The 24,838-nt window shown below is 42.5% G+C and overlaps 1 protein-coding gene across 4 annotated transcripts in view; it reads left to right on the forward strand.

The window, feature by feature from the left end:
• The window catches only part of uvssa (UV-stimulated scaffold protein A), a 38,888-nt gene that overhangs the window by 10,784 nt on the left and 3,266 nt on the right, over nt 1-24,838 (forward strand). For 3 of the 4 annotated variants that reach the window (XM_071506963.1, XM_071506962.1, XM_071506966.1), the window contains exons 9-13: nt 11,279-11,396; nt 20,964-21,174; nt 21,409-21,540; nt 22,474-22,657; nt 22,746-22,857. In XM_071506963.1, coding sequence (XP_071363064.1) covers nt 11,279-11,396; nt 20,964-21,174; nt 21,409-21,540; nt 22,474-22,657; nt 22,746-22,857 — 757 coding nt within the window. The remainder of the gene's footprint in view (nt 1-11,278; nt 11,397-20,963; nt 21,175-21,408; nt 21,541-22,473; nt 22,658-22,745; nt 22,858-24,838) is intronic. The other variant, XM_071506964.1, reaches the window with a different exon arrangement.

Here is a 24,838-nt window from a genome sequence, read left to right on the forward strand (position 1 = left end):
GTATGAATCTGTTGACTGCTGCTCACTGAGAGCCTAGGTCTGTGTTCAGAAGGATGAGACGTGCAGACTTATTTGAACATATCTATTTTTAAGAGTGTATTCAGTCACTCTGGGCTCCATTGAAACAGGCCCAGGCCTTGTTTACTGCTGATAACCCATCTTATCACAGCACAATGGATGTGGCCGCCTGTTTCTCACTGGAGATAAACAAAGAAAGACTATCCCTCTATTTCTCTCCTCCAACGCTCCCTCCTTTTCATTTGTACTCTCACTCTCTGAAGCTCTCTCTCTCTCTGCATCTCTCTGTTTTTCTCCTGCTCTCTTTGCCTTTGATTTCTCTGTTATTCTCTTTATACATTATCTATTATTCTTTCATTAATACATGTGATTCTGATTCTGATTCTGATTCTGATTCTGATGTGGTGAATAAAACAATAGAGAATGTTGGTATTAAGGAATTCATGACATCAGGAGTGGAACACAAAAATCAGTATCTTGCACAGTAAAGAAGCTCATTATCATATTAAAGGTCCATATAGTCCATTAGCAGTTGCTGCTAACTACCTGCCTGCTCAGATATTTAAAGGTCAATCCAGTCTAAAGGTAGATGTCCATGTGTTTGTGATTATAAAGCAGGTCTAGATTCTATATTAATACTGTGAAAGTGTCAAAGCCTCAGTCCACAGAGAAATGCACACAGCCTGTATTCAGAAACTGAGCCTTAAAACCAGCCTTTGTGATGTCACAACAAAGCAGTCACTGCCCTCAGTCGTGCCCCAAGCCCCGCCCACCTGGACCACCATCCAACCTTGCAGGATTTGGTTTCTCTGAGTATTTACCTCAGAGATCACTCAGAAAACAGGCAGCCAATCAGAAGAGAGGCTCTGAGGCTCATGAGGTGGAAAAGTCTGATCACTGTGTCTCTACTGAATAATCAGGTGTGTTTAAACCAGTTGGTTCTCTCATCTTTATTGTTAAACTGATTGTTTAACAGGTTTATTCACATGTTGACAAGTCATGTGTTTCTGTCGTTCACCTCCCTGTTGACCGGAGGCTGATGGGATAATGTCCTGCACAGTAAAATAACCCTGATTTTTATTTCATGAGGGAGAAGTGTGTCAGAGTGAGGAGCAGCTTTTAAAGTCTGAGGACATGTCAGGGTCTGGTCACATCTTTGTTCACTCAGGAGACCACTGCGATTCAAGTTGGAAAACAAACTAAATTGTGATTAATTATTCATTATTAGGACTAATAGAGTTATGTAGTGAAATCTACTAAATCACTGTGGACAGTCTTGTTCCATCAGCTCTCTGATGGTGTGAAAGGGTCCAGAAGATCTGTATCTGGACCAGTCTGATATCACTAACCCCAGATCCAAACAGGACAAAACTCCCAAGGGTCTTTGAAGGGCCCCCACCTTTTCAGGACGTTCGTGTCCTCCCTGAGCTTTCAGGGGCCCCCGATACAATGAAGAATAGCAAAGTGTAATTTCAGCGTGGCGGTAGGTGAGAATGTATAATAAGGAGCGTTTTAAACACAGATTGAGACAGGCTGGGGGGGGGGGGGGGTATGAAGCAGACAGCTGAGAATAAGCTTGTTGACAGGGAAAGGTTTGGAAAGCTCTGGACTGGCTAATAGACCTGCCAGGCTAGGTTAGTGAAATAAAGATGTCACCTTATACATCATCTAAGCTGACTGCTCCCCGGAGACAAAGGGCGCTTCTGTATGTGTGTGTGTGTGAGTGAGTGAGTGAGTGAGAGTGAGTGAGAGTGTGTGGTGGGGGTGGAGGAGTATAATGGGGTGAAGCAGGGGAGGAGAGGCTGTAGAGAGAGGGGGAGTGGAAAGCTTTTTTCTCATTAGTCTGGGATCCCATGGGATCCGTTCTGTGTTGTAATGAATAGAAGTGCAAGGTGGTAATAGAGATTTGGGATGTTGTGGCAAATCACGCTGTGAACAGGTCAGAGTCCAGTGGAAGCTTTAGGTCTAATTAGTTTGTAAATATGTTGAAATCAATCAGAGGCAGCAGACCTGCAGCACCACCTCTGTATAAAACCATATATCTGAACAGGCTGGTGATGGAGGCTCACACACTGAACAGCCTTTTTCAAATATTACAAATCAAAGTGTTTAAAAAGGCAGGAACCAGAGCTGCTCAGTCCTGATCCAGACTTGGACTACAGCTGGACCCTGGATCCAGAACCTGCATTAGAGATGGTTTTTAAAAGTCATGAAATACAACCTGCTGTTAATGGATCTCCTGATCTCATTTGTTTTTCAGTAATAAGGCTGATATAAGACCTGAGTGTTTGAATTTAAACCAGAACAACATTTTATGTACAGGAAATGTACTGCAGCCGATATCACGCAACCCTTTATTCAAATACACTTAAGACTCACAAATAAACCACAAGTATCGGTATATTAAGAAGACCAGGTGGAATCTGTGGGTAAACAGATTCACATATTGAGCCTGTGAACACAGGAAGTTGTGAGTCCACAGACACATCTTCACTCTCTGAGCCAGGACCCCTGAAAGGAGCCTGTTGACATTTAAGGATAAATGTGATATTAGAAACAAAACTATGAAATGATCAAAAATCTGTGTACTTAATGTTTTGCGAACATGAGATGTTACTGGCTCCACATCACATACCATCAATAGTAAGATTATGTTGTAGATGCAGGTAACAGAGCCTGGAAACATGATGGAGACTGAAACGATCTGCAGTGATTAAAACCAAGAACTGGACTAAGAGTCTGACCAGACTCTGGGTACTGGACACTGTTCAGTCCTCCGTGCGGTGGACAGGTTTCAGGATTGGAGGAGTACAAACATGGTCCTGTAGGACACAGACTGCTGTTAAAATGGAAAAATGTCAGGTTTGAGGTGCTCAGAAGAGAAGATATTTGTTTTCAGGGCACAGAGAGGATCATGTGTTAACCTCTTATATCTGTGTGTGTGTGTGTGTGAGTGTGTGTATCATGTGTAATACTGTCAGGACGATGACTGTGTTTATAGAAGCATGAGTGTAGAACGTGTTCATTAAGCTAATTGTTTCTGTCCTGTGATAATGGCGACGTTAGAGACTCTCACTTCTCCAAGAAGACATTTTCTATTTCAGTCCTAAATGTAGAGTCAAGTAATCTAGTCTGTGTGTGTGTGTGTGTGTGTGTGTGTGTGTGTGTGTGTGTGTGTGTGTGTAGCCAGGTGGAGAGCTTTATTAACTTGTCAGGGGAGACAATGGAGACATCTTTAAAGGTTTTTTCACCTCCTTGTGTTCTCCCCTCCTCTCCTGCTTCCTCCCACCTCCCTCTGCTCTCACCTCCTCCTCCCCTCCCTCCCTTCCACCTCTTCTTCTCTGTATGTGAGTGTGTGATGGTTAACACGCCCCTCCCCTCTCTGCCATACACCTGACTTATGGCTGTGCAGTAATAATTTGCCAGACCTTGGCAGGCTGAGTGTGCATTAGCATATAAATAGCAGATGCACTGAGTGCCCATCACAGTCGACTACATTTAATTTTTGGTTTATAAGATTGAATGGGTTTTTAAATGCAGTGCCATCAAACTTGCCAAGAGACAAATGAAGTCAGGGGAGCAGTTGTCTGAGGCGGGGCCCTGACATCATTTTTATAAAGGATAAGAGTCTTATTTAAGGGGGAGGAGGGGGGAAGAAAGAGGGGGACTTTAGAAGCTGAATAAGCAGTACACCTGTGGAAACATCAGCAAACTGAACTTTCTCATCCTGTTCACACATTTATTTTAACTCCCAAATAGTACATTAATGAAAGGGCAGTGATCCCCGGCTACAGCAGCCTCCAGTCTCCTGGTCTCAGTCTGTCCTGGACCTGCTGCAGGGATCTGTTCCCATCAGCCGCAACAGCAGCACTGATTTGGTCTGAGAAGGTCCAGCGCAGAGTCTGCATCCCAGTTCATCAGAGGGGATGGATGGTGTTGGATGGTGTTGGATGGTGCTGGATGGTATTGAGTTGGATGGCATTGGATGATGCTGGATGGTGTTGAGTTGGATGGTGTTGGATGGTGTCTAGTTAGATGGAGTTGGATGATGTTTGATGGGCATACATGGTGCTGGATGGTTTTGAGTTGGATGGTGTTGGATGGGGATACAGTCAGGTCCATAAATATTGGGACATTGACACAATTCTCATCTTTTTGGCTCTAAACACCACCACAATGGATTTGAAATGAAACAAACAAGATGAGCTTTAACTGCAGACTTTCAGCTTTAATTTGAAGGTATTTACATCCAAATCAGGTGAACGGTGTAGGAATTACAACAGTTTGTATATGTGCCTCCCACTTTTTAAGGGTCCAAAAGTAATGGGACAAATTAACTAAATTAAATTAATATCATAAATCAAACTTTCACTTTTTAATACTTGGTTGCAAATCCTTTGCAGTCAATTACAGCCTGAAGTCTGGAACGCATAGACATCACCAGACGCTGGGTTTCATCCCTGGTGATGCTCTGCCAGGCCTCTACTGAAACTGTCTTCAGTTCTTGCTTGTTCTTGGGGCATTTTCCCTTCAGTTTTGTCTTCAGCAAGTGAAATGCATGTTCAATCGTATTCAGGTCAAGTGATTGACTTGGCCATTGCATAACGTTCCACTTCTTTGCCTTAAAAAACTCTTTGGTTGCTTTCGCAGTATGCTTCGGGTCATTGTCCATCTGCACTATGAAGCGCCGTCCAATGAGTTCTGAAGCATTTGGCTGAATATGAGCAGATAATATTGCCCGAAACACCTTGGAATTCATCCTGCTGCTTTTGTCAGCAGTTACATCATCAATAAATACAAGGGAACCAGTTCCATTGGCCGCCATACATGCCCATGCTATGACACTACCACCACCATGCTTCACTGATGAGGTGGTATGTTTTGGATCATTAGCAGTTCCTTTCCTTCCCCATACTCTTCTCCTCCCATCACTCTGGTGCAAGTTGATCTTTGTCTCATCTGTCTATAGGATGTTGTTCTAGAACTGTAAAAGCTTTTTTAGATGTTGTTTGGCAAACTGTAATCTGGCCTTCCTGTTTTTAAGGCTCACCAATGCTTTACATCTTGTGGTGAACCCTCTGTATTCACTCTGGTGAAGTCTTCTCTTGATTGTTGACTTTGACACACATACACCTACCTCCTGGAAAGTGTTCTTGGTCTGGCCAACTGTTGTGAAGGGGTTTTTCTTCACCAGGGAAAGAATTCTTCGGTCATCCACCACAGTTGTTTTCCGTGGTCTTCCTGGTCTTTTGGTGTTGCTGGGCTCACCAGTGCATTCTTTCTTTTTAAGAATGTTCCAAACAGTTGATTTGGCCACACCTAATGTTTGCTATCTCTCTGATGGGTTTGTTTTGATTTTTCAGCCTAATGATGGCTTGCTTCACTGATAGTGACAGCTCTTTGGATCTCATATTGAGAGTTGACAGCAACAGATTCCAAATGCAAATAGCAACAGCTTGAAATGAACTCTAGACCTTTTATCTGCTCCTTGTAAATGGGATAATGAGGGAATAACACACACCTGGCCATGGAACAGCTGGGCAGCCAATTGTCCCATTACTTTTGGTCCCTTAAAAAGTGGGAGGCACATATACAAACTGTTGTAATTCCTACACCGTTCACCTGATTTGGATGTAAATACCTTCAAATTAAAGCTGAAAGTCTGCAGTTAAAGCTCATCTTGTTTGTTTCATTTCAAATCCATTGTGGTGGTGTTTAGAGCCAAAAAGATGAGAATTGTGTCAATGTCCCAATATTTATGGACCTGACTGTAGATGGAGTTGGATGGTGTTAGATGGTATTGGGTGGTGTTGGATGGTGTTGGATGGAGTTGGATGGTGTTGGATGGCAAAGCAAACAAGCTTTAAACTCTCCTTTATTGGAAGACAACAGGTTTGCCTCATGAGAATATCTGTCAGTACGTGTAGATGGCAAAGATCAGTTTGAAGAATCAATATTAACAAAATTCTGATAAATTGGAAAATTGTTTTTATATTCAGTGCTATTGTTGAATGGAAACATGTTGTAAACCAGCCTGTGCAGAGGATATTTAGATTGTACTACAGTGCTCAAATGATTAGTCAATCATCAGGAAATTAATAGAGAATTAATAACCAACTAATTAGACCATTTATTAATCATTTTATGTTGATATGAAGCAAACATGTCACAACATCTGCTGCTTCTAAATGATTGTAAATTCACCATCTTAGTCAGACAAAATAACTGTAGTTTGACAATTTACAGACAGGAGAATGAATCTCTTCATCAGAGAGATGAAATAACAGTGAACATGTCCGTGGTCCTGACCAGCTGTAGGTGTAGGTGTAGGTGTAGACGTAGGTGTAACTGTAGCTGTAGCTGTAGGTGTAGGTGTAGGTGTAGGTGTAGGTGTAGACGTAGGTGTAACTGTAGCTGTAGGTGTAGGTGTAGGTGTAGACGTAGGTGTAACTGTAGCTGTAGGTGTAGGTGTAGGTGTAACTGTAGCTGTAACTATAGGTGTAGGTGTAGGTGTAACTGTAGCTGTAGCCGCAGGTCTAGGTGTAGCTGTAACTGTAACTGTAGCTGTAGTTGTAGTCGTAGCTGTATGTGTAGATGTAGGTGTAGCTGTAGCAGTAGCTGTAGGTGTAGATGTAGCTGTATGTGTAGATGTAGGTATAGGTGTCGCTGTAGCTGTAGCTGTAGTTGTAGTTGTAGTTGTAGCTGGTGGTATGGGTGTAACTGTAGCTGTAGCTGTAACTGTAGATGTAGGTGTAGATTGGTTGTAGATGGTTGCTACTGCTCTGCCTGTTAAAGCCTGTACCGTAGCCTACAGACAGAGCTCTGCTTTATGTGGTTGTTAAAGAACGACATATTTTTCCCCTTAGGAGCCTCCTCTACTTTATGTTCTGCCATTACAGTAACACATGACCTTGTTTTACTTAAACAACTTTTTTATTTATTCTGCTCTGTTCAGGAACTATTTTTATTCTATCTGTGCAGGTTTTTAATGTTGAAGTTGCCCATATTTGTTTTGTCTCTTTCCTATTACAGTGACACATGGCCCTGTCTCCCTGAGACCATCACTTCTAATTTGTCTGCTAAATCTTGAGTTTCGGTTAAAGAAGCAGTTTTTATCTCCTCCGTGGGACTCTGTGTGATTTTCTCCCTGTGTGTGAGAGTAAACTAAAGCTCTGTTAAAATGCAAAACAGCCCCCCGTGCAGCCATGTGGGGGAATAGAGGCCATTTTTTAGCCATGATCCCCGTCAGCAAAATGTTTGTGGAGGAAAGCTAATTCTGCTGTGAGACTTACAGCTCTGCCAGGCTGGCCGACAGCATGCGATGCTATCAGGATTAAATTAAGGTGAATTAGAGACAAAGCGGCAGAAAGAGGGGAAAAAGGGATGATGTTAGGGCAGGATTTTCCTCCAGCTGGGTGATCACTTCTTAGTCTGAGGTCATTGATCAGAGCAGAATAAACCAGGCAGGATTAAAGCAGACAAGACCTATAGAGAATGTATCTGTGTATATGTGTGTGTGTGTACGTGTGCTGTGTATGAATCTGTTGTACTGTGAGGATGAATATGTGCGGCAGTGATGGAGAAAGTTTGGTTTGGTGTTTAACATGTTTCTCTTAAGTCTGAGCAACATCTGGACTAACAGAACATCTGTAGTAATAATAACAGCTCTGTTCTACCTGAGTCTGCAGCTTCACGCTTCACACACACACACACACACACACACAGGACTTTAGTGTCTGTATGTAGAGCTGAACGATGTGCAAAAATTCAGATTGCATCACAATTTCAGTGTATGATCATTTTTTTTATAGACATGATGATGATGTGATTCTTGTTAGGTCTTGTACCAAACAAACATGTTTCCTTTACTTCTGCAGGATATGATGTGTAGGCGAGGTGTCTCTGTAGCACCTCAACGCTTCATTGATGGTTCTGTTATGACACATTTTACCTGCATCAAACAACTGCAGCTCCTGTGATTTGGACATATTGCACTGGGCCATATTGTTATTATGATAATATTTTGAAAGATTGTGCAGCTCTATCTATATGGAAACAGTGGAGTTCAGTTGTCTGTGTCATTTATATATTTATATCTAAAAGGAATAATTAGTGGATTTACACATGAAGTCACCACAGAGTCCTTTTAGTGGCTGATTTGATTGCATCATGTAATAATTATCTTCAGCACTAACCTGATAAAATGTCGAGGTTTGAAATGTGATGTCAACATAAAGATGTGTATCACAAACAGCTGGATATCAGCAGGATATTGATCCATCAAGGCCAGAACCCATGTGATGATGAAGTACATCAATGTACTTCTCAGAATTCATCCTGGGGTTTTACATTATCTCTACATTCAACAAGAGCAACACTGTAGTTCACTTGAATCTAAAACTGTGTAAAATCACGTGATTAGTTAAACTGTGAACACATTTCCTGGTTAAATGCAAACATGAATTACATTTATTTTTAGGCTGACAGAGGATGTGCACATCTGTTGAAGAAGAATAATAAAAAGTCTCTTCATTATTCATATTTAAAAATAAATGATGTCATAGGGATACACATATACTGTCAGTGTAGACAGTACAGACTGATGTTTGCTGCTGGGACAGACTGAATATTTTAGTTTATTGTTAAAGCTCTATATTTACTCTTCTTCTGTGTTTTATTTGAAGTGTTGATCTCCATCAGGAGATATATTTGTGGTTTTAAGAACCAAAAGCCATCTCAGAGTAGTTTTACATCTCCTCTCTCTCTCAGGCTTCTGACTGCTGACTGTTTTCTGAGTGATCTAATAAAAATACAGCAGATTTCAGGAAAACACTCACAGAAACCAAATCCTGTAAAGTTGGATGGTGGGTCAAGGTGGGCGGGGCTTGGGGTGTGGCTGAGGGCAGTGACTGCTTTGTTGTGACTTCACAAAGTTCCAGAAGTCCTTACGGCTGGTTTTAAGGCTCAGTTTCTGAATACAGGCTGTGTGCATTTCTCTGTGGACTGAGGCTTTGACACTTTCACAGTATTAATATAGAACCTAGACCTGCTTTATAATCACAAACACATGGACATCTACCTTTAGACTGGATCGACCTTTAAAATCCTTAGACTGTATGGACCTGAGCAGGCAGGTAATTAGCAGCAGCTGCTAACAGACTTTAAACCAAACACCTCTGGATGTGTATTTGTAATAATTTGTTAATGGGTCATGCAGGAGGTGAAGTGTTTATTTTGGAAGAGTACACTTAAATATCAACATTTTCAGATTTTATGAATGAGGTCTAGTTTCTCTCTGAGAGCACCCACCATGTCTCTGTCTGTGTCTTTAATTTCAAATAATTAGGCATTAATTGTTTAGCTGCTGGTTAACGGAGCAGTGGGATTTGTATTATGAGTTGTTTTAATTGGTGTGTGTGTGTGTGTCTGTGTGTGTGTTTACAGAGCTGAGCCATGTTAACTGACTGTCCTGTGCTTCAATCGTGTGTGTGGACATGTTTCATTAATCATCTCATCCTTCGTAAACTAATTCTAACATTTTAATGGGCTTCATCAGCAGGAACACAGCAGCCTTCTATCTCACACACACACACACACACACACACAGGTATTACACACTAATGAAGAAGAGGCCTTTGGGAATAAGAGGTTAGTTTAACGTTAGGTTTTACTGCTCCTCATAACGCTAATCACTGAGATCATTATGCTGCTGGACTGTGTGTGTGTGTGTGTGTGTGTGTGTGTGTGAGTGGTAGCTGCTATGCCTTTAACAGCTGAGGACACACACACACACACACACACACACACACATTTGTGTTATGGAAATGACCCCGTGTGTATAGGAGTGTTGTGTTCTGCATTGTAGCCCAGCCAGTGCCTAACAGCCTCACTGGGAAATTAAAAACCATAAATTCTGCTTAGCGTTGATAGCAGCTCAACAAACACACACACACACACACACACACACACACACAGTCATTGTCATCCCTCTCTCCCCCAAGCCAAGGAGATCACAGCCAAGGAGAGTGAAGGAGTGAAATAGAAACTGTGTGTAACTGCTCTCCACCTCCGTCTCTCAGTTTGGTTGATGGTGTTGTTCAGCACATCACTGACAGCTGATTGGTTCAACACATCAGTGAATGTAGTTTTAGTTGTGAGGCTCATTCTTTAAATGTGTACATGTTTCCAGATGTTTTGCACTGGAAGAGAGCATCATATGTATACCATTTATTAATATACAACAGCAAACAACAGTAACCGAGCCCTTTGGATTTCTTTGTGTTTATGATCAGATCTTCAGCTAAGTCACAACAATGATCAAACACAATCTATTTTAATTAATAACACACAAGTCATTGTGTTGTTCTGGTCCTGAGCCAGTCCTAAAGATCAGTATTGGGGCTGATCTGAGCTCCTGTAATGAATGGGTGTTAAACAGAGACCTGATCCTTCATCTCTGGACTGTGTTCTCTCCTCCTCCTCCTCCCCCATGCAAGTGCACCTCTGCTTTAAGACAGCTAAGCTCCACAGTGCAGCATCCAGCTGTCTTAGCCAGAGTTAGCATGTGTGATAGTGGAGCAGTGTTGTGACGCAGCCGTGACTGACTGTTTAAACCTCACTGAGCTCTGATGCTAATGATCGTTAGTAGTCAGTGGCTACTTGTCAAAGATAGTTTGTGAGGGAAGAAGCTCCACTCTGTGACATCACCATACAACCACGAGTGAACTGAGTGTTTGTTTAGCTGTTATAAATCCAACTGTGTGTGTGTGTGTGTGTGTGTGTGTGTGTGTGTGTGTGTGTGTGTGTGTGCGCCTTTCTGTAAACACACTGCACCCCTCAGTAATAGTCTCATCCTGTCTCCATCTCTCTGCTGTACCTCAGCCTGCTGAGCTGTTCTGTCCTCTGTAGTGAACACATACACACACACACACACACACACACACACACACACACTCTGTGTGGTGTTTACAGTCTCACCACAGTGACGACTGTCGAACTAGACACAGTAGGTGAAGGACGACAAAGACTGAAGTGTTGTGTTGTGTTGTGCAAATGCGGTTGAAAGCTCCAGAAAAAGTCAGCGGACCTTATGTTAATTGGACTGTCATTGTACAGAAATGTACAATGAGGTCCAGACCACTAAAAGAGCTCTTAGTGTGGACATCGCATAACTGTTGTGCAGTTTTCTGTATTTAAAATGGAATTCATACTTTTTCTCCTTGATATGAACAAACACTGAACCAACCCTCCTCTTCCTCAGATAAAGGCTTCCTCAGATGGAGAGGAGGATGATGATGATGATGATGATGATTTTGATGAGGTTCCAGAGAAAGAGGGATATGAGCCCCACATACCAGAACATCTGCGAGCTGAGTATGGTATGTCCAGGTCCAGCTACACACACACACACGCACGTCACCTCAGACCTGTAGACGTCTGAATAAACAGTCAGGTTAATCTACAGAAGATGACCTGCTGCTGCCCTGATCTTTAAAGATTCACACACACACCCTACAAACACACACACACTTCTGAGGAGCAGCTGGACAAGTTCTTCTTCAACTGGTTTAACTGGGGTGAACCAGTAAGAGTAGATCTGGTGGAGTGTGTGTCTCATGTCGAGGCTGAGTCCTGACCACAGCGGCCAGGGTTTGAAATGAGCTCGACTTCTAAAATATGATCAGATCTTCATCAGAGTTACAAACATGAACAAACACAATCTATGACTAATAACACATTAATCATTGTGTTGTTATTATCCACATTAAAAACATGATTCAAACACTCACAGTGTGTCTGAAACAGTGTGTGAAGCTGCCTGGAGTCAGGATTATCAGACCTGGACTCAGTGAGACCAGACAGGAGGTTGTGGGTCAGAGACACTTTGACTTATAAAGAGGAACATCAGCTGATGCCAATCAGTCTGCAGTCAAACATTCTATAGATGAAGATGATTCAGGTCTGTGGATCAGGTCCAGAGGATCTCAAGTGTGGACGCGAGGAGACAAAAATGAACTGGCGAAACGGGAGATTTAAAAACACCAGCCTGAGTCAGACATGACGTGTGGTGTTGCTCACTCCGTGTGTGTTTGTATATAAGAGGAAGAGGAAGCATGCAATTATAAAGTGAGTCAGTGAATCAGTCCTGTATGGGGTCCTCCAAAGTCCCTTCAGTGTTCTTTGGTCTGGTAGTGGTCTGGTCTGGTCCTGTGTCATACACTCATTACAAATGTAAAAATACAGTAACAACATTCTGTATTTCCCTTTTTAAAATAGTGAAATATTGAACTTGATCAACCTGAAGCAGAAACCAGGTGCAGCCCAACATGGTGCTGGTGATTCTCCTCTCAGGTTCATGTTGGAGTGAAGGGCTGAGCCCAGCAGGTCTCAGGCTGGACTGGTTCAGGACCTGGTTTAAGCTGATCAGGATGCAGCTGAGCCTTTTAATGGAGACTGATTGTTTTGTTTCCCTGTGTTTCTTTGATGAATAATGTCCTGTGAACACATTCACCTTCACACACACAGTCACCCCTGGCTTCACATGGATGGTTGTTACAGCACTGTTCCTTGGTGCATCAGACTTGTATGGATCATGTCTGGCCTCTGGGAAGCACAGCAGGTCAGAGGTTAAATGCTCAGGTCATTAACCAGAGGCCTGTTGGTTTTGTTGCTGTGTCAGCTGCACAGCAACATGTTTTCTGTAAATATGAGGTGGGATTTGAATCCTGTTAATATGATTATGAGGAGATGTGAGGAGGCTCCAGGCCACAGTGAGCAGTAAAGCTGCAGCACCGCTGCTCTGTCAGCCATATTCAGGCTCCTCGCATCACTCACTCAGACTCATGTGTGAACTCATTGTGTTTGTGTGTGTGTTCATGTCTGTGTTAATGACACTATGAGAGCAGTTATTGCTGGGTCAGCCATGTTGTTGTGGCTGTGAGGTGACCTTTAACCCCTGGTATGTGCTCCCCAACAGTCCACTGACTGATTATATTCACACTGAGCCTCCTCTTTACCTGCAAGCCTGCCCCTCCCTCTCCCACCTCCCTCCATTACTAATCAATTAGACACAAAAGTAATTAGATTGTATCTGATGGGTCCAAAACAGCTGTGTGTGTGTGTCAGGTTGATTAGTGGGCTAGATCATTACGATCTACAGGGGCCACACCAAATTAACAATATAACCTCTTTAATGAGCCCCTATTAGCCCCGCACCCACATTGTACCACCCACATCCACACACACACACAAACCTTGAAATATAGAGAAATAAAGAAAGTGAACTCACAGAAAGACGTGTGTGTTTGTGTTGTTCGACTGATCATGTTCCTCTGATGTGTTACTTTTGGACATGAGCTCATTTTCAGACTTCATTAATCTGTTGTGTTCATCTTTTTCTTACTGTTCACATGAGAAGACCAAAACTAAACAGTGCACTGGTTGAGGACTGTTTTCAACTGTGGATGAATACACATTTGTTGTGCTTATGAGTAAAGGCAAAATCATCAAAAGGTCTGATTTTTAAGAATTCTGGTCTGAACAGGCTCTAAAAGGATTTTAATATGAACAATAATAATTATGCACATTGATTTCTGAGGTCATTAACTTTTCATTTACTAATTGAATAGATTCTAATCTAATAGATTAGATTCTTTATTGTCATTGTACAAAAAACATACAACGAAATTCAGGTGCACTTGAGTAGCGGACTCAAATATAAAAAAAAAAAAGAAGGATGATAAAATAAATAAATAAATATAAGTAAATGTTTTCATTCCATTCATTCAGTTTGTGCCTTACACACATTGCCAATGTATGCAGTTAAAAAGTGCTCAGTTATTATTGCACATAATAACAGATTATTGCACATTAAAATTGTGATGTGTTCGAGGGTTTACTTTCAGTTCAGAGTTCATTATGGTAATGGCTCTTGGATAGAAACTGTTCCAAAGTCTTGTCATGTGTGTTTTGATGGACCTGTAGTGTTTTCTGGAGGGCAGCAGTTCAAACAGGTGATGGGCAAGGTGGGATAAATCTTTTGGTATGTTGTTTGTTTTCTGCAGGCATCTGGAGGTGAAGATGTCATCTAGGGCAGGCACAGTGGGGCAAAAAAGTATTTAGTCAGCCACCAATTGTGCAAGTTCTCCCACTTAAAAAGATGAGAGAGGCCAGTAATTTTCATCATAGGTACACTTCAACTATGAGAGACAGAATGAGAAAAAAAATCCAGAAAATCACATTGTCTGATTTTTAAAGAATTTATTTGCAAATTATGGTGGAAAATAAGTATTTGGTCAATAACAAAAGTTCATCTCAATACTTTGTTATATACCCTTTGTTGGCAATGACAGAGGTCAAACGTTTTCTGTAAGTCTTCACAAGGTTTTCACACACTGTTGCTGGTATTTTGGCCCATTCCTCCATGCAGATCTCCTCTAGAGCAGTGATGTTTTGGGGCTGTCGCTGGGCAACACGGACTTTCAACTCCCTCCAAAGATTTTCTATGGGGTTGACATCTGGAGACTGGCTAGGCCACTCCAGGACCGTTAAATGCTTCTTACGAATGCTTCTTCGTTGCCCGGGCGGTGTGTTTGGGATCATTGTCATGCTGAAAGACCCAGCCACGTTTCATCTTCAATGCCCTTGCTGATGGAAGGAGGTTTTCACTCAAAATCTCACGATACATGGCCCCATTAATTCTTTCCTTTACACGGATCAGTCGTCCTGGTCCCTTTGCAGAAAAACAGCCCCAAAGCATGATGTTTCCACCCTCATGCTTCACAGTAGGTATGGTGTTCTTTGGATGCAACTCAGCATTCTTTCTCCTCCAAACACGACAAGTTGAGTTTCTACCAAAAAGTTCTATTTCGGTTTCATCTGACTATATGACATTCTCCCAATCCTCTTCTGGATCGCCCAAATGCTCTCTAGCAAACTTCAGACGGGCCTGGACATGTACTGTCTTAAGCAGGGGGACACGTCTGGCACTGCAGGATTTGAGTCCCTGGTGGCGTAGTGTGTTACTGATGGTAGCCTTTGTTACTTTGGTCCCAGCTCTCTGCAGGTCATTCACTAGGTCCCCCCGTGTGGTTCTGGGATTTTTGCTCACCGTTCTTGTGATCATTTCGACCCCACAGGGTGAGATCTTGCGTGGAGCCCCAGATTGAGGGAGATTATCAGTGGTCTTGTATATCTTCCATTTCCTAATAATTGCTCCCACAGTTGATTTCTTCACACCAAGCTGCTTACCTATTGCAGATTCAGTCTTCCCTGCCTGGTGCAGGTCTACAATTTTGTTTCTGGTGTCCTTTGACAGCTCTTTGGTCTTGGCCATAGTGGAGTTTGGAGTGTGACTGTTTGAGGTTGTGGACAGGTGTCTTTTATACTGATAACGAGTTCAAATAGGTTCCATTAATAGAGGTAACGAGTGGAGGACAGAGGAGCCTCTTAAAGAAGAAGTTACAGGTCTGTGAAAGCCAGAAATCTTGCTTGTTTGTAGGTGACCAAATACTTATTTTACCGAGGAATTTACCAATTAATTCATTAAAAATCCTACAATGTGATTTCCTGGATTCTTTCCCCCCATTCTGTCTCTCATAGTTGAAGTGTACCTATGATGAAAATTACAGGCCTCTCTCATCTTTTTAAGTGGGAGAACTTGCACAATTGGTGGCTGACTAAATACTTTTTTGCCCCACTGTGCCTGCCCTAGATGACATCTTCACCTCCAGATGCCTGCAGAAAACAAACAACATACCAAAAGATTTATCCCACCTTGCCCATCACCTGTTTGAACTGCTGCCCTCCAGAAAACACTACAGGTCCATCAAAACACACATGACAAGACTTTGGAACAGTTACTATCCAAGAGCCATTACCATAATGAACTCTGAACTGAAAGTAAACCCTCGAACACATCACAATTTTAATGTGCAATAATCTGTTATTATGTGCAATAATAACTGAGCACTTTTTAACTGCATACATTGGCAATGTGTGTAAGGCACAAACTGAATGAATGGAATGAAAACATTTACTTATATTTATTTATTTATTTTATCATCCTTTTTTTTTTTTTTTTATATTTGAGTCCGCTACTCAAGTGCACCTGAATTTCGTTGTATGTTTTTTGTACAATGACAATAAAGAATCTAATCTATTAGATTAGAATCTATTCAATTAGTAAATGAAAAGTTAATGACCTCAGAAATCAATGTGCATAATTATTATTGTTCATATTAAAATCCTTTTAGAGCCTGTTCAGACCAGAATTCTTAAAAATCAGACCAAGGTCAGTTCATTTTTGGCTGAGAGTAGCCAGCTCTGTAAACAGGTTTGTCACTGACTGACTAACTGATCAACACCGGAGTGCTAAGGTTACACCATTGGTTGGCTGATCGATTGTTGGAGCTTCCTCATTGGTCGTTGCTCTTTCAAAATAATTTTCAACAAATGTCGTCAGTTTAGCACCTTGGACATGAGATTAACTGACTCTTTAGACCCTTTTTTGTTCAAAAGAGCGCCTGGTGACAAATCTAGTGACTTTTTGGACAAACATTAGCTACTTTTCATAAAAGAGAGTCGTCTGTGTTACCCAACAACCGTGAGGTCAGGCTTTCCCTCCACAGACACATCTCTCTATGCTGACCACTCGGCAGCTGGCATGAATGATCTTTTTCTTCCTTTCTGAGTGATCAGTTTACAGTGAATCAGCTGAAATGTCAGATGACGTTGTGGTTATAAAATCAGGATTTTAGCAGCAGCTTGAAGTGACTGCTGGTTAACATGTCGTCTTTATCAGAGGTGTGGTGCTATTTGTTTAAGTACCAGTTTCTAAGGTCATGTAACCACTGTCCCTACGGTGACAAGTTTACATCAGTGAGCTCTGATCACATGATGAGATGTTAGACTGACTCTATGAACAGTTTTATCATGTGGAGAATATTACACAGCATCAGACAAACATCAGCTCAGTGCTGTTAGACAACACCGTGATGTAGTAGGTTGTATTCAGCAGCAGGTGACTGAGCAAAAGTAGTTTGTGTTTGAATGATTCATTGACTGACTTGTGTCGAGCAATGATGCCGCACTGGAAACATCCATTCAGAGAAGAAGCTGCAGTGCAGCATAGGTAAAGCTAAGTTAACATGCTAGGCTATGAAAACATTGCTAAGCTAACAGGCTAGGCTATGAAAACGTTGCTAAGCTAACAGGCTAGGCTATAACAACGTAGCTAAACTAACAGACTAGGCTATAAAAACGTAGCTAAACTAACAGACTAGCATATGAAAATGTAGCTAAACTAACAGACTAGGCTATAAAAACATAGCTAAACTAACAGACTAGCATATGAAAATGTAGCTAAACTAAAGGACTAGGCTATAAAAACATAGCTAAGCTGACAGGCTAGGCTGTGAAAGTGTAGATAAGCTAACAGGCTAGGCTATCACAACTTAGCGAAGCTAACAGGCTAGGCTAAGGTAGCTGTGATCTCCAGTGTAACAGTCTGACACGTGTTTGTGTGTGAATCATCACAGATAAAGAAACGTCAGAAGAGTGAAGGATGAATGAAAGGATGTTTTCTGTCTTTTTATCTTTACTAATGAACCACTTCATCACTGAGCAGCACAGAAGCTACCAGCAGCTACCACACACTGTTGGGTTAGAATGTTTCCTTCACTGTTACTGATGTTTGGAAATCTATCAATACACCTTAGATGTCAACATGACCATTCAGTCTGTTTTCAGCAGCTCTCTTCATGACAGACACTTTAGTGATGATCAGATCGTTCCTCTGGCTCCAGCAGCTCTACACCTGGGGTCTTAATGGACCACATTTCACTGTTTCACCCGTGTTCTGTTGTCATGACAAAAGAAACAGAGAAACATGTCTATGTGAACAGCTTTACTGTGACTTTGTTGTATTAAAATACTGTACAGTGGTTGTACATGTCCTCATAGAGATCAGTAACCTTAGACAGTATGGACAGATGTGTAGCATCATCCTCTCATATCAAACTCCTCTGCTGAAGTTAGAACTGCATCACAGAAGAGAGTCCTGTCCATTGAGGGAGTTTGTTAGTGAGCTCATTAACTGGCAAGTACAAATGTCACTGTTATGAGCAGTTGCTAAGCTCTTGTAGCAGTTTGGTGGCATCAGTTACCTGTTAGCTAACCAGCCAGTCACCAACTAGCCCTGTGAGTAGCTACCACACCATCAGGCCTTCTGCCCCTCCTTCACTTTATTTAGATATAGAAGAAGCACTTCAAATTCAGACAGTGATTTTAATGTACCAGAGCAATCATCAGGGTTTAAAGGGTCTAAACAGAGAATAATAAGTTAGTCAGAGTCTTCCTGCCACATCAGTTCTTCTTCTCTCTGTCAGTGTCTGTGATTACAAGAGTCTTTCTATTGCTTTCTGTCCTGCTCTGAGTCTTTTAATCTCAGCCAGTTGATCACATTCATCATTTCTCCACATGTCCCAGCTTCCTCTGCCACAGCAGCACGTTGGCTGCTGTCCTCCTCCTCCTCCTCCTCCTCCCCTCCTTCGTCAGCTGCTGTCCCTTCCTGATCCACTGCTTCAACATGGAAATATTCAAAACTAATTAAGTTTTCTAACATGTTTTCTTAAGTTTCTAGGTCCTCTGTTTGGCTGATGCCTCTGGTCCAGAGCGGCTTTGGGCCTCCTCGGGACCAGTCTTTTATAAATATGAATATTTTTAGTGAATCATTGCACTGCACACAACTCTACGCTGAAATAAGAGTTTACCCATTGAAATAGTTAAAAAATATAACATTAATATGTGTTGGTCAGTGTTGACATTGTGACACCACAAATAAGTCAGTGTGTGGGAAACACTGGGAGGCCTTACCCTGATCTACTGAGCACTTTATTAGGAACACCTGTATACCTGCTTATTCATGCAGTTATCCAATCATGTGGCAGCAGAGCAGGGTATAAACTCCTGCGGATCCAGGCGAGGAGCTCCACTTAATCAAACATCAGAAAGAGGAAAACTGTGACTCAGTTTCAACATCTGGATTCATGACCTGAAGAAGTGAGGAACTACCCAGTGTTCCTAATAAAGTGCTTGGGGAGTGTATATCTGTTCCTCTCTCTCTCCTCTTTCCTCCCCTCTGTCCTGCTCTGTCATTCTGATTATCAGTCGTCTTATCCCTATCTCTGCTGTCAGGACACTATCTCTCTCTCTCGCTCTCTCAAATTAACATTTTAATTACAGGCCCTGCTTAACCCAAGAAAATCAATAGCTCTTTCTGCCTTTCTTCCCTCTTCACTTTCTCTCCCTTGAACACCCTTTCCCCCTTTTTCTTCTCCTATTCTTTGAACCTCTTCCTTTCAAAAAAACACACACACTCCCATCACAGTGCAAACCCACAGTTACACACACACAGCTACACCACTTTCCTCCCATTGATCTGTGTCGTCCATGAGATCCAGACAAACCTCAGTCATTTTCCTGGTTTGAAAAGGTATGAGTTGAGTCTGGATTTCATCATGTGACAGAGAAGGAGGGATGATGGATGGATGGAGGAGGAGGTGAGGTAGAGTGAGGTCGTCACCTGACTGCTGACTTATCTGGACCTCACTGTGAGAACTGATCCACCATCTACTCATCCTCTCCAGCCTTTTACACAGATGATCAAAACATCATATCAGCCATTTAACACATGTCAACATGTAGGACACAGAGGACAGGACCAGAACCAGGATTTTATACATACTGGGTTCATGAGTCCCCTCAGCGTACCTCTTACCAGAAAAATGTCTTCATTTTTTGTGATTACTTTGATATCTTTAATTTGTTAAGTTAATTGTTCATTGATACCTTCAGTGGACAGTTTTAGTGTCTTTCAGTTCATTGTTTTGGTTTTACAGCCCGCAGCTCCCCACTCTCACCAGCCTGCTTCAGGTAGTGTTAGCAGTGTTGCTAATACTTGACCTACATTAACTTTAAGTGATGTCGTGTAACTGAACTTACTATAAAGTAATAAAATGTGGAAGTTGTGTTTACAGTGTGCTGCGCTCCACATGGCCAGAAAAAGTTAAAGGGCCATACAGTCTAAAGGTTTTTAAAGGTCCATCCAGTATAAAGGTAGTTGTCCATGTGTTTTTGATTATAAAGCAGGTCTAGGTTCTATATTAATACTGTGAAAGTATCAAATGCGCACAGCCTGTATTCAGAAACTGAGCCTTAAAACCAGCCGTAAGGACTTCTGGAACTTTGTGATGTCACAACAAAGCAGTCACTGCCCTCAGCCACACCCCAAGCCCCGCCCACCTGGACCCACCATCCAACCTTGCAGGATTTGGTTTCTATGAGTGTTTTCCTGTAATCTGCTGTATTTTTTTTGGATCACTCAGAAAACAGTCAGCCAATCAAACGAGAGGATCAGACCCTCTCCTCTGATTGTTCCATCAGTGTGTGGGTGTGTGTGAGAGGTTGAGGTGCTCTATCTGTAGATGTGAACGCTGTATGACTGTGTGTGTGAACTAAACTGTGCTCTGTGTGAGTCTCAGTGCATCCTGGCAGAGTCTCATCAGGTCAGATCTAATTATGTGGGATCAGTGAGTCTGCAGCTCTCAGCTTACTGCTCCCTCTGATCTCACCTGCTGTGTTTGTGTGTTCATCAACCCCCAGAGACCCTGGTGTTCGACCATGTCCTCACTCTGTTAGTAAAATACATTTTTTGGTCCTTATTATGTAGCAAGTACAAGTACACACACACACACACACACACACACACAAGAGATAAATAAGTCAAACGGACTCTATGTCTGACCACTGAAAATACAACATATATATATATATATTAGACCCAGTCATGATATGAAGTGTGTGTTGTATTAAACTCAGCTGTTTGATGTCCTGTCACATTAAAGTCTACAGTCTGATCTGATCTGGACTCTCGTCTCTGTCGGCAGGTTTAGATCCGTCTCCCTCCACCTCAGCTGCATCTGTCCCAAGAAAACCTCCTATGAAGAGATCAGCAGCTCCTCTTCCTCAGTCTTCCTCCTCCTCCTCATCCTCCAGGTGTCTGAAGAAGCGACTCACAGAAGAGGAGCAGGATCCAACTTGTGCAGCTGCCACCCTGCGGGTCCTCAGACAGAACCTACCTCTGCCTGCAGAGTCCAGGTGACCAGTCCTCCACTTCACCCTCCACCTTCTTTAGTCTCCTTTTTAAGCCAATGGTGTCTAGGATCCACAACCCCCCCTCCCTTTACCTCTTCTTATAATCTCTTGTTCTCCCCCCCCCCTCAGTGTGTCAGTAGCCATGGTGACTTTCAGATGGTCACTGTGTCCGCTGACCACTCTGTTTAACTGGTTTCTGGGTGATGTTAAGTCTCCCTCCATGTATGTTTCCTACAGCAGCAGCTCCACTGATCCCAGTCCAACTCAGTCCAGTTCAGACCAGAAACCTGTTGATGTTCCTGTGGTTCCATTTGGTTTGGACCTGTACTACTGGGGCCAGGAGCAGCCCAACGCTGGCAAGATCATCAAGTAATGACAACACACACACACACACACACAGTGTATCACTGACAGACACAAAGGGAGCCACACACACACGAATGTACTGTGTTTAGTTTTCATCAGGTGAATAATGAGGTAAGATACTAGTTTGATAGTTTATCATCATCATCTGTAATTACAGTCCTGACTTTGCTCTGTGAAAACATCATCAAACGTTTGTAGCTGTAGATCCACCTCTAAAATAAACCTGCAGGAGAAGTTCCAGTGTGTGCATGTGGAGGGGAGAATTGTGAGGTTACACAAAGACACCATCAACATTCAAAGTTACAAGTACAATTTAACCTGTTTTTTCACACTTGAATCTGATTTGACAGTGACAGTCAAATCAGACAGCAGAGTCCAATCAGAGGACAGGTGGTTCCGTCACCTTTATGCTCACCCTGATGGACAACAGTGTGGCCTGGACTCTTCAGCGACTCCCAACTTTGAGTTTTCTGTACGCACATGTTGACTAAAGCTCTTCTCTGTGTGACATCATCACTGATGTCATTCACATAGTCTCTATGTTTCTACTAAAACATATGTTTTCTCCACATGTACAAACTTCAATTTCTGCAGATTTATTAATTTCACAGTTTTACAAACTGTGGAATTATTTGTGAATGTCACTCAGAACCTTTTTGACCCTAATCTGAGCCCGTACATACGTTTCAATAGAAGAAATTTAATGTCAGTAATGAATGCCCCTCGAAACATTTACAGTTTGAGCTCTCATAGAACACAATAATAATAAACTAAATCTCACGCTCTCCTCTGTCCAATGAGTGTTGAATAAGAAACCTGTTTTTATAACATTTTTATAACATTTAGATTTTCTTAGGTTTAACTCTAGACGGTAATAAACTGTGTGGATCACTGACAGCTGTGTTACTTGTGCTCCTACATCTCCTTTTGGTGCAGGGCGGCCTCCCAGCATCAGTTCTGGGTTCCCTGTGAGGTGGAAGAGGAGGTGGAGAACAAGCAGCTGCTGGCGGAGAGCAAGAGCAGATACATCTCCTTCCCTGGAAGCTTCACTCCTGTCAGCCATTACTGCAGAGCTCCACTAGGTAACGGGAGGCTGTGTCAGAGGCAGGACCGGCTCAAGGTAACAGCACACACACATCTATATCTGTCAGTGTGTGTTTGTATGTGTGCGTGTGTGTGTGTTTGAGCTATGACTGTGTGTCCTCCAGTGTCCTTTCCACGGCTGCATCATTCCTCGAGACCAGGAGGGTCGACCCTGCAGGCAGGAGGACCGGCTGAGGGAGGAGCAGGAGGAGAGGAGGAGGAGAGAGGAGCAGCCTGGTGAGGAGACACACACACACACATACACTCGCACGCACACACACACACACACACACACACACAAGCTGGGCTTCAGTTGTGAAGGTCTGGACTGTAAACACTGGTTTTGTGTAGTTTGTGCAAAAACACATTCAGATTGACTAAATTAGAGCTTCATAAGGAAAAACACAGGAAATGCAGCAGAGAAGAAGAAGAAGAGCTGCTGCTGCCACAGAGGAGGCACAGAGACTGACTGAAACACACAGCTGTGGCGTGGAAGTGTGAACTCACTGATCAGCAGCTCGTTACTCATCATTATTCACACATAAACAAAATATTTACCAAGAGTGAAAGTTCATGTTTGAAAAACGGTAAACCCCGCCCTCACTTTCAGTTTTGTCTTAGGGTCTTCCTCAGTGGAGGAGAAGCTCATTGAGCCATAAGGATTAAATCTCCCTAGCCTTCAGTTTCTTTGGTTCTTTTAATCAAATCACTGTTCCTTAGATCAAACTGTACTTTAACATATGGCAATTATTGTGACAGATATTGTGTGTGTGTAGGTCTCTGCAGCATCACTTTGTGCTTGTGTTACATTTAGCTCCAGTGAGCTGGATTTGTCCGTGTTGTAATTTCAGTTATATCTGGATTCATTGTTCAGACCATAGACTGTATATAAAAATGGACGTCGACGCTGGCTCCGGAAAATGAAGCCAATGCGGAAGTGTCTTAAACCTGCATTCTATCAAATGACCATCAGGGGGCGACACCACTGGTTGCAAAAAGAAGTCCGATTGTATGGAAGTCGATGAGAAAATGACCCTACTTCTCACCTGGTTTATGACCCCAGTAAACGTTTTCATAACGAGTTTATGGTCTCAATCGCTAGTTTCAAGTCTTCTTCAATACAACATGATTTTTTAAATTATAGTCCCATTTAATTTAGAATAGACGATAAAGTAGGGTATGCATTGGGGCGTGGTTAATGTATGATTGACACATTTTGGCTTGTCAATCAAGAGCAGACCCTTTTAACTATTAACTATTAAAAGTACTTTAACACTTTGTAATAAAGTTTACCTCGACTTATGGAAAATGACTTCAGATTCAGCAGCGCTGCGTAGCCGAAAGATTGATGCAGTTGTCAGGTCGACAGTTTAGGTGGGCGGGCATAGTGACCTCGGCTCTCAGGTCAGCCCCACCCCTCGCTCCTCCTCAGCTCCACCCTCTTCTCCAAATATGGTTTCTTCTGGTTTCAAAAAATCAAGATGGCGGCGGCCAAATTGCAAACTCGAGGCTTCAAAACGGCAATTCGCAAACCAATGGGTGACGTCACGGTGGGTTGCCACTTGGTTCAGACCAGTCTGTGCAGTGTATGTACAGTTTCAAAAACATCTTTATACTCATGATGAAAGAAAATTAAAAAGAAAAAAGACCTTGACTTAAGGTCCACTTTCAAGGTTTTTCCGCAGCTTTCAACCATGGTCTTCTTCTGTGAATGTTTTTGACTAATAAGTAGCTGAAAGTCCATTTGGTACTTACTTTGTCTTGAGAAAAGAGGAGGAGCCTGAGGAAGACTGAAACACTGTTAAAAGCACTGGAGGTTCAGATTTCTGTTTTCATTCACTGTGAGCAGGCATTGGTGTGAACTGGTCTGGAAGCATCAGTGGTTCTGATCTGGTTCCATCAGGGTCAGTGTGAGTCCAGATCCTGGACCAACAGGATCTGTGTGTGTGTGTGTGTGTGTGTGTGTGTGAGAGAGAGAGAGAGAGTGAGAGTGTCACCAGTCTGCACGATGTCCACCAGCTGCCTGCAGCATCTTGTTAGCCACCAGCTCTCTCTCTCTGTGTGTGTGTGTGTGTGTGTGTGTGTGTGTGTGTGTGTGTGTGTATGTCTATGGCGTGCAGTCCACTGAGTTGTGAAATAGCATCTTTTGTTACCAACAACACTATTGATCCACAAGTCAATCTCACACCTAGACACACACACACACAGTCTCACAGTG

This window comes from Trachinotus anak, unplaced genomic scaffold, assembly GCF_046630095.1.
Source record: "Trachinotus anak isolate AG129_WGS33_773 ecotype Australia unplaced genomic scaffold, CSIRO_AGI_Tana_v1 ptg000021l, whole genome shotgun sequence".
In the NCBI taxonomy this organism is placed as follows: Eukaryota; Metazoa; Chordata; class Actinopteri; order Carangiformes; family Carangidae; genus Trachinotus; species Trachinotus anak.